We start from the raw sequence: 10629 nt of genomic DNA on the forward strand, positions 1-10629 counted from the left end.
CTATAGCGCGTTTTAACGGAGGCTTCATTCCTATCGAAGGATAATCAGTGCTGACTTTAGTTGCTGTTCACAGAAGAGCCCTGAGTGATCATCAAGCAAACAGAGGCAGTGATCTGATGTGAGCCCTTGTTATGAACAATGAAAGCAGGCGCCCAGGAGATTGCAGTTGGACAATGAATGACCACTCATGAATTCACAAGTAAATTGAAATAGACTACTGCGTTAGTTTTTCGTAGACCGCTTAAACACGTGCAGCATTACATATATGTTTTGTTGTTATTATTATTATTATTATTATTATTATTAAAATATAAGCCTCATAAAATGGGTTTCATCTGGATCTTAATAACGGAAATGCTTCGGTATTTAGTTAGATTGTTTTGGGTGTGAAGGGTGCGGTGAGGAAAAGCGGCCGACAGCGTCACTGTTAAATATAAATGGACAGGCGATAAATCGGCATAGCCATTTGAAACTTACCATGAGATGTTTTTCAAAGAAACAGCAGGTCAAAGCCAAAGACAGTATTGCGTCTTACATCAATTTCACAATTATTTCATGGTACTTTTAAACATGTGTTGATTTCGTTAAATACAGTGATATCGTTTGTATAAGATTTGTATAAGCAAAAAATTCATTTGTCCTTTCTAACCTTTATATTTGTTAATACCTACTGCAGTGAAAGGACACAGCAAAAACAAATGATCTATATCTTCTTTTCAAAGATTATAAATAGCCTATATATATTCCAGCTAACGAGGCTGTAGGCCTATTATTATTAACGAATTTGTCCTGTTTTATGAGTGTTTCTTTCTTTCTTTTATTTTTATACTTCTATACTGTAGGCTAAATAAAGTTTATTATTGTGTACATGTATTTTAATGATACACAGAATGAAAATCTCTCTGTTCCGATTTAACGTTCTATTTTTTTTTTTATGTTATTAACCAACATCAGTTTTGTGATGAGTTATGGACAGAGTGTTACATCATCATCCTCATCATCATTATTATTATTCCTATCATCATTACAATATTGAGAACCCTGAGAGATAAAATAAATAAATAAATAAATCCTCAGTACAATCAAAATGTACAATGAATGAATAGGCCTTTAATGTTCTGAATGTAGAACAATTGTCTATCTAGATCGATTCCAACCTCACCTTTTGAAGGGTTTCTAGTGTTGTCTTTTTTTCTTTCCTTTTTTTAAAGAACTTATGCGACTTTATTCAAAAATTAACAGGAAATGAAGTAATGTTGTTATATGCATCACAACTTTATTGACGAATTATTTGCGTTGTTTTCAAACACTGCGTCCATTACGTTTGTTAGCTAATATTCTAAAGTTTGAAAAATGATCTGAGAATACGTTTTTCACACCGTGTGGTTTCTACAGAATGTAGCACAAAGAAAATAAATGCATAAAACAGTATCCCCCCCCCCCCACAAAGCTACACAAATGTTAGTCAAAAGTATTTGGATGTAATATATTTACAAACATTTACAATGCACTCAATGTATCTGTTTAACAGTTAATGATAATATACAATAAATTATTGTAGCGCAATATTTGAAATTTCCCGTCACTTATTTGGTCAAATGCATCCACAGCCTCTTGTATGTTCTTCTCAGTATCCAAGATATTCGAATAAATAATATGATTTTTAGAATATCCCAAGAGCAAATCAAAAATACACTTAAGGAAAATATGTTGTAGCTGTCTGTTTTTAACAGTATGTATGTAAGTATGTCATTTCTGGAAAATAAAAGTTTCCACAGTTTTGGGAATAGGCACGCATCGCATCTACTTGAAAGATAACAGTTTTTGGTGTTAATAAACTGTGCAAATTATGAAAGTTCGATAGGTAGCCTAGCTGTCATGTAGTGCAACATTATTTCAGATTGAATGCTGCCCCAAGGTGTTAATGCTGTCAGTTATGTTCTTTTTTTCTTCCGGTTTCCCCTTCTTCTTCTTTGTCCGTGTCCTGGCCAGCTCCTACAGAGCCACAGTCATTCAGGGTGGATGTGAGATTGCTCTCCTTCTTCCACTTCATGCGGCGGTTCTGAAACCAAATTTTAATCTGACGTTCCGACAGACACAATGCATTGGCAATCTCTATTCGTCTGCGTCTTGTCAAATAACGATTGTAATGGAATTCCTTCTCTAGTTCTAAAGTTTGGTATCGCGAATAGATTTGGCGACCTCGCCGTCTGTCAGAGCCATAGCCAACTCCTGTTAGAAAAAAGATGGTTTGGTTAAAATCAGGAAAAAGGCTCCAAAAAACACTGTTCAGTTTAGTTTGGCTAATCAAATTTTAAAGACAGATGACATAATCCAACATCATATTAATCATGCTAAAACATTAGTTCTCTGGTCCCTTGCACTATGTAGATTCTCGGAGAATGATATTCTACGTTTATGTTTTCTCTATTGAATGGATTTGTTGGCAAAGCGTTTGTTCCAGCCAAATGGGTTTTCTGCATCCACAAAGCGCTTTTATAGCAGGTCAACAAGACATTTCGTCAGTGCTTTATGGGGTGATAAAACGTGGGTAAAAACAAATCCACCCCTTACTAAAGTCACCCCCTTTTTTTCTATACTCACCACTGTGCGAGTTCATCCGCTGCATCCACGGATATATTTGAATACTTCCTTTGGGTTCCTGAGACAGAGTCTTGCCTTGGTCTGAAGCGTAATCCTGGGTCATTGAACCCTGTGTTTGCCCAAGGCTTTGTCTGCAACTTGGAAGCACATCCTTGTCCTGGTAGAACACATTTGATCCATACTCGTACGGTCCTCGGCCGGACCCGAACATAACGTTTTCTTGTGTTGAATAGAATGGATTGGAGTATATCCGGTTTGGGGCCACGGCAGCGCCATATGGCGAGAAGTGTCGCACCGGGTCATAGTTTGTCGAGCTGAGTGTAACATTGGGCAGAACCTCTTGACCGCCGTTTAAATGGCACGAGAGCGACGGGTTCGTAAAATAGGAATTCATACCTTCTTTCTTTAAAACACACATAGGCTATGCACACCTTTTCTCCCACTCCTTCCCCTTGATCTCTTTACGCACGCTTTCTTTTTTTCTCACATATACTTATTCGTGTCTTTAATTACAAGTAATGTATAAATAGGCCTACTTTTTAACTTATTTCAGGTCAACCGGCAGAGAATATATACGCAGCCTAATGTTTCCAAATCCTCGTTAAAAGATAGGTAAGATGATAATGTCAGTCGACCTCTTATCTTCCGATTAAAAAAAAAAAACCAGGAAACATCAATAAAATTGTGAAAATAAGAAAGTCTTCTCTGTGCCCCGTTACAGCAACGTGCAGAACATAACGCATGCACACCTACTTATATTGAGATATTAGATTATTGACTCTCTCTCTCTCTCTCTCTCTCTCTCTCTCTCTCTCTCTCTCTCTCTCTCTCTCTCTCTCTCTCTCTCCCTCTCTCTCTCAAACACTTAGTTCGCTTAGAGTAAAACTCGAGCGATATAATATATAGCCTATATGTTATGACCTCAAATTGTTTTGAGTAAAAGTCGAGTGATATATCACTCGACGTTTACTCTCTATATAAAGTAAAACAATTTCAGGCTTCTTAAATCACTGGTAGGCAATTTATCTTTTTTTCGGTCTTTTTTTGGCTCGTCAGAGTGATGTCAGGTAATACAGAATTATGTCCACAAGCACCAACCCCTATAGCATAAACGAGATTAAGGTTTAGTAATAAAATGAGGTAATTAGTGAATAGCCTTAGCTAGGTTAAAGAATCGATTCGCCTAACAACGACGTCGTCTAATTAAGGAGTGCACGCTGCAAATGCCAGAATTATATATATATATATATATATATATATATATATATATATATATATATATATATATATATATATATATATATATATATATTTATAATTTCAAATATTATGATTAACATTAGCCTAAAGCTGCATTATTTACAATAATGTATTTTAATAAATATTTTCAGTCGTCGGAAAGGTTTGTGTTTTTGGTGTTTTTGTCACACCAGAGTTGGCTCTGGTATTGTTGTTGAAGCAAAAGAAAAAAAAAACATACAGATTTATGCTCAGTTTATGAGCTGCTGGAAAATATTTGTGGGTAACGTGGACATTTTTGGAGGGCATACAACAGGAAAACTCTGAAAACTATGTCTGTGAATTCTTGTTCAAAGGGGAAGTGCATTTACGAGTAAGTCATGTAACAATAAAATACCATCAAACCATAAAGTAATTTATATGTGGGTTAATAATAATGAAAATAATAAAAAAATATATATGTGTATAATATATTAAATATAATATAATAAAAATATACAAAGTCCATAGGGGTGCCGTCATGACGGAAAATTGGCCACAGAAGTTTATTTTATTTTAAAGCACTATATAAAATAAATAAAGAAGTAGAAGTGACCCAACAGCAGTGTTTCTTTGGAAGTTTAACACAGGTTTATTAGGCAATATTATAATAACATCACTGAGCAGACTCATTATAGAACATAAGCTAGCTTCTTACAGCTTGCTGGTTATAGCAGCAAGCAACACAGATACAATAAAATAAGCTCCAATAATAAACAAGCTAAATGTGTGCAATTAAATTAAATAGAACCCCATGCCCATAACTTGTTAAGGGACCCCAAATCACTACAATTGCCTCTGGTTGGACCTTGAAAACACCAAATTGTTGAACTACAGGTGCATCTCAATAAATTAGTGTGTTATGGAAAAGTTAATTTATTTCAGTAATTTAAATAACACAGACTGAAATAGTTTAAGTCTTTGGTTCTTTTAATTGTGATGATTGTGGCTCACATTTAACAAAAACCCAAAAAGATATTATATTGACCATGGCAGTCTGTAAAATTACTGTGTATTAGCTTATTGATTTGAACGTTTGCAACGAATCATGGTTTTAACATGGGAGGGTAGTGACATCTAGTGTTGATTTTAAATAGTCTCGAAGGATAGAGATGCATTACAGACAAAAGTTTTTTTTTTTTATATGGGATTTTTGTTTTCTGTTAATTTAAATTATAACTATGAATTTGGATAGAAATAGAGAAGATAGAAATCCTCCACATCAACACACAGCCCTATATTTTCAACTTCACACATCTTCAAACCAGGGCCTTCATTTACTCATACAGAATTACACAATGAAAATATGAGTGTTGTTAGAATTTATATATATACAGAAAAACTGATATTTTCCTACTGACACACTACAGCAAAACATAGATGTAACAGACTTAAAATCATTTTTGTTGGGGAAAATGCTAGTGGCCTAATACTTTTACACAGTACTGTATAAAAAATAGTCCAGAAGCTTCCTCAAGTACAAGTATATCTCAGTAAATTAAAATGTGTGGAAAAGTTAATTTATTTCAGTAATTCAACTCAAATTGTGAATCTCGTGTATTAAATAAATTCAATGCACACAGACTGAAGTAGTTTAAGTCTTTGGTTCTTTTAATTGTGATGATTTTGGCTCAAACTTAACAAAACACCACCAATTCACTATCACTAATTAGAATACTTCATAAGACCAATAAATGCATGTACGCAATACTTGGTAGGGGCTCCCTTTTCTTTAATTACTGCATCAATTCGGCTTGGTGTGGAGGTGATCAGTTTGTGACACTGCTGAGGTGGTATGGAAGCCCAGGTTTCTTTGACAGTGGCCTTTAGCTCATCTGAATTTTTTGGTCTCTAGTTTCTCATTTTCCTCTTGACAATACCCCATAGATTCTCAATGGGGTTTAGGTCTGGTTTCAGGTTCAGAGTTTGCTGGCCAGTCATGCACACCAACACCATGGTCATTCAACTTTTGGTGCTTTTGGCAGTTTGGGCAGGTGCCAAATCCCGCTGGAAAATGAAATAAACATTTACAAAAAAATAGGTCAGCAGAAGGAAGCATGAAGTGCTCCAAAATGTCTTGGTAAATGGGTGCAGTGACTTTGGTTTTCAAAAAACACAATGGTCCAACACCAGCAGATGACATTGCACCCAAACTCATCACAGACTGTGGAAACTTAACACTGGACTTCAAGCAACTCAGTCTATGAGCTTCTCCACCCTTTCTCCAGACTGTAGGACCTTGGTTTCCAAATGAAATACAACACTTGCTCTCATCTGAAAAGAGGACTTTGGACCACTGGGCAACAGTCCAGTTCTTCTTATCCTTAGCCCAGGTAAGATGCCACGACGTTGTCTGTGGTTCAAGAGTGGCTTAACATGAGGAATACAACAACTGTAGCCAAATTCCTTGACACGTCTTGTGTGTGGTGGCTCTTGATGCCTTGACCCCAGCCTCAGTCCATTCCTTGTGAAGTTCACTCAAATTCTTGAATCGATTTTGCTTCACAATCATCATAAGGCTGCGGTTCTCTCGGTTAGTTGTGCATCTTTTTCTTCTGCATTTTTTCCTTCCATACTGTCGACATAGACTTTAAATTAGTTTGAGCAAATTAGAACATAAATTAGGTTAATTTATTAAATATTTGCTGCATGTCCAACCACAGAAATAACTAACTAAACAAACAAACAAATAACCAAATGTATGAATGAATGAAAATGACCAATTAATTACCTGATCACTGCGAGATGCATGCCGGTAATGAGTACGAATGTGGTCCGAATAGATCTTGTCATGCAGATCTATTTTTAAATGATCTCTCTTAGATGTCATTTTCAATGCATTTGAAGTAGACTATTTAGTATAATTGTGCACTTTATAGTCAGTTGAGAAGGAGGCAAACACAAAATAAATTTCTATTTACGTCCTTACTCTATAGTTTTATGAATTGTACAATATTATTCCAATGAAAATGACCTGGAATTTAGGGAACTAAGCCGTATTAGCTACATAATTGCAATCCAAAACTTTCAGTTGACCGAATAATACATTATTAGACTGGTTTACCTGGACCCACGTCTGTCACGGTGCATGAATTCACTGTCTCTCTTTCTGTTCTCTCTTGTGTAGTGTGTGGGTGTGTGTCTGTGGGCGTGGTCTGTAATCATGGCTGATCAGCAACACCAGCTGCTACCCACTGTTTGTGTCCATTTTAGTGCAGTAATTGGTGTCTCATGTTATCAGATCATTGTGGTTCTTCGCTGTGTTCCCTTATGTTCCCTGTGCCGTTCGTGGATCATGGATTCCCTCTCTGTTCTTCGTCGTGTCTTCCTGCACTCTGCACTGGGATTATGAGCACTGTCACTTGTGATACATCACTGGATCACGAGGATCATCACTGGTTGTCCACCGAAGTCCTTGCGTCACCCACCATCAGAGTTTGTGTTCGTCTCGAACTACCATCTGTGTTGTGGACTTCCTGTGTTTTTTTCCCCGTCTGACCGCTGTTATTTACCTAAACAATAAATGTCTAAGGTTACATATTTAACCCTGGTTCCCTATCTGTCGGTCACTACGAGTTATGTCGAAAGACATATGGGGTCTCACTTGGGAGGCCAATCATCTCTGAATTTAAGAGAAAACGCCAATGAAAATTGGCTAGTGGATTAACACACCTGAGCCACTCCCGTGCCACGGGTATAAATAGGGCGACAGGTGCATCCACTCATTAGATTTTTGCTTCGGAGCCGAGTGGTTGTATGAAAGCTGTTATACTCCACATAGCCATTCATCTGCTGTGTCGGGAAGCTGTTCTGGTTGGCGGTACGGCGCAAACAGCGGTGTCCCTTTCAGCGATTCCCCTGGGCGCTTCAACTAAGAGAGCAGATTTCCTAAAAGAGCAAACCGCGGACGATTCGCATCTTTTTGAAGACGCCGTTTTGTCTGCGTCCTTCTGGATGCGGTCGTTTCCTGTTCTCTGACAACGCCCACGTTCGTTGTCTTCCGTGTCTGGGCATTCAGCACGCTGAAGGCGCATTCGTGGATGGTTCATGCACGCACTGCGTGTGTGACCATGGCAACGCTGCGATCGCGTCTCTCCTTTCTTAAAGGGAAAGGAGCAGACCCCTCTGTCACTACCCGTTCCGGTTTCTCTGTCACGAGCAGAGGACCGCCGGCTAGTGCTCTGGGAGATTTGAAGGTGACAGTGAGAGCTTCTCCGCCGGGCCACGCCCCACGGACCTCTTACCCCTTCCGCAGTGTTTGTCCTGTGCGGCTGCTGGGTGATTTTGCTGGGCTGTCTTATGGCAGTCCCAACGGGTCATTCAGTTTGCCGCCGGGGATCAGATGTCGATTGCAGCATCGGGGATGGGCTGTTGACCTCTGTGGATGAAGATTCGGCGGGGCTGCCCCCCTCGGGTGTTGTCGCCACTGCCGAATTGGACCCAGAGTTGACAGCCGTGCTTGCCCGGGCAGCTGTGAGCATCAGGATGGAGGTGGCCGCCCAGCCCTGAGTGCTCACGGCTGTTTGATTGGTTCTCGGTGTAGAGCGCGGCTCACAACCGCGTTTTGCTCTGGTTCCTTTCTTCCCGGATGTGCATGGGGAAGTGATGTAGTCGTGGATGGCCACTTTTTACGGCCGGAAGCAGCTCATTTCATTCCTCCGTCCTCACTACCCTCGATGGCGGGGCAGCTAGGGGTGCGTTGACATTCCCCAGCAGGAGAGTGCGATTGCGGTGCACTTGTGTCCGCAAAACGCCGCCACTGGGAGGAATAGTCCGTGCCTCTCACCCAAGGCCTGTAACCTGTCGGCCGCTCTCGCTGCCAAGGCTTACAGTGAGGCGGGCCAAGCTGCCTCTGCTCTGCATGCCTTGGCTATCCTGCAAACTCACCAAGCCAAGGCTTTAATAAATGCACGAGGGTAGAACCAACCCGAGGTTGATGCAGGAGCTGCGCATGGCGACTGACCTCCCCCTTCTGGGTGACGGAAGTCACAACGCAGTCCCTCGGGAAGGCGATGTCCACTCTGGTGGTCCAGTAGTGCCGTTTCTGGTTCAGCCTGGTCTGTATGAGAGACATTGACAAAGTGCACTTTCTCGATGCTCCCATATCCCAGGTTGTCCTGTGTGGCGACGCTGTCAGGGGCTGTGCCCAGTAGTTCCTGACAGAACAACAGCAGACTGAGGCCATACAGCACATCTCGCCACGACGTGATCCTCCGGTTGCCACCATTACGTCGCAGGCAGTGCCTCAGCCTGCTCGTCGCCGTGGGGGCCCCCCTGCGTCCTCCACACCAGCTCCGCCCCGTGCTAAAAGTTCTTTGAGGCCGGCGCGTCGAGCCCCGCGCAGGAGAGTGGCGCCCCCATGTCACTCCCGGCTGCGAAGTCCTCAAGGAAGTCGGCTAAGCGGCCCTGACACGGGCAACTCGGAGATGTGGGGAACTGCTCTTCAGGAGCTGGCGAAGACAGCGCCACTCCTTCCCCCGGAGGAGGGCCGGGTGGAAAACCTTCAGTTTATGTTTCTTTCTGTTCCGCCGCTGGTCCAATGGCCGGCGGCACCCACTTTGTCAAAAAAAAGAGCATTTTCCCATTTCCTCCGAGTTGCAAGGCTCGCGGGTTGACGATGAGCGACGCACTGCCTCCTCACTCTCACCCACGACGCCCCCTTTCGCCTGCGGTCGAGAAGTCGCGGTTCGGAGACGCAACGCCTCTCCATGCGTCTCTGGCCAGTTCCTCCGGGAACACTGGGAGTGTGGCTGTGATGACTCAGGACGCAATGCCTTCTGGGCCTTCCGACACAACTCCCCATCGCTGCACCACTGCGGGTATGTCGACTGTCCCTTTGGTCCCACTTGTACGGAGTCTGGGAGCGTAGCTTTCGCTGCCCAACCCGTCACGCTGGCTCATCCGGACGGTCCGACTCGGCTACGCGATTCAGTTCGCCCAGCGACCTCCCAAGTTCAATGGCGTGCTCGAGACTTCGGTGGCAGTCCGGGACGCCTCTGTCTCTGAGGAGATTGCTGTCCTGCTGGCGAAGGATGCAATCGAGCCGGTCCCTCCTGCCAAGATGAGGACAGGGTTTTACAGCCCTTACTTCATCGTGCCCAAGAAAAGCGATGGCCTTCGACCTATCCTGGATCTGCGAGTCTTGAATCGGGCCCTGCACAAGCTCCCGTTCAGGATGTTGATGCAGAAACGCATTATCAAATGCGTCCAGCCCCAGGATTGGTTTGCAGCGATCGACCTGAAAGACGCGTACTTTCATGTCTCGATCCTCCCTCGTCACAGACTGTTTCTGCGGTTTGCCTTCGAGGGTCAGGCGTTGCAGTACAAGGTCCTCCCCTTCGGGCACTCCCTTTCCCCCCGTGTCTTCACGAAGGTCGCGGAGGGCGCCCTTGCCCCACTCTGGGAAGTGGGCATCAGGATCCTCAACTATCTCGACGACTGGCTCATTTTGGCCCGGTCCCGAGAGGAGTTGTGCAATCACAGGGACTTCGTGCCCTGGCACCTTAGTCAGTTGGGGCTTCAGGTCAACCGGGAGAAGAGCAAGCTCTCCCCTGTGCAGAGAATCTCTTATCTCGGTATGGAGTTAGACTTGGGAGTATGACGGCACGTCTCACCAGCGAGCGTGCCCAGTCAGTGCTGAACTGCCTGAGTTCCTTCAGAGGCAGGACAGTGGTACCACTGATACACTTTCAGAGGCTCCTGTGGCATATGGCATCCGCAGCCGCAGTATCCACATCCCGGGGGAGC

At 42.8% G+C, this 10629-nt stretch overlaps 1 protein-coding gene across 1 annotated transcript; it reads right to left on the bottom strand.

The window, feature by feature from the left end:
- Positions 1 to 1237: 1237 nt before the first annotated feature.
- hoxc6b (homeobox C6b) lies at positions 1238 to 3338 on the bottom strand. The gene is made up of 2 exons (XM_059538170.1): positions 2605 to 3338; positions 1238 to 2232 (listed from the first exon to the last, which is right to left on the bottom strand). Exons 1-2 carry the CDS (start codon positions 3020 to 3022, stop codon positions 1931 to 1933), a joined length of 720 nt encoding a protein of 239 aa, XP_059394153.1. The 5' UTR covers positions 3023 to 3338; the 3' UTR covers positions 1238 to 1930.
- Between the last annotated feature and the right edge of the window lie 7291 nt (positions 3339 to 10629).

This window comes from Carassius carassius, chromosome 44, assembly GCF_963082965.1.
Source record: "Carassius carassius chromosome 44, fCarCar2.1, whole genome shotgun sequence".
Taxonomy (NCBI): domain Eukaryota; kingdom Metazoa; phylum Chordata; class Actinopteri; order Cypriniformes; family Cyprinidae; genus Carassius; species Carassius carassius.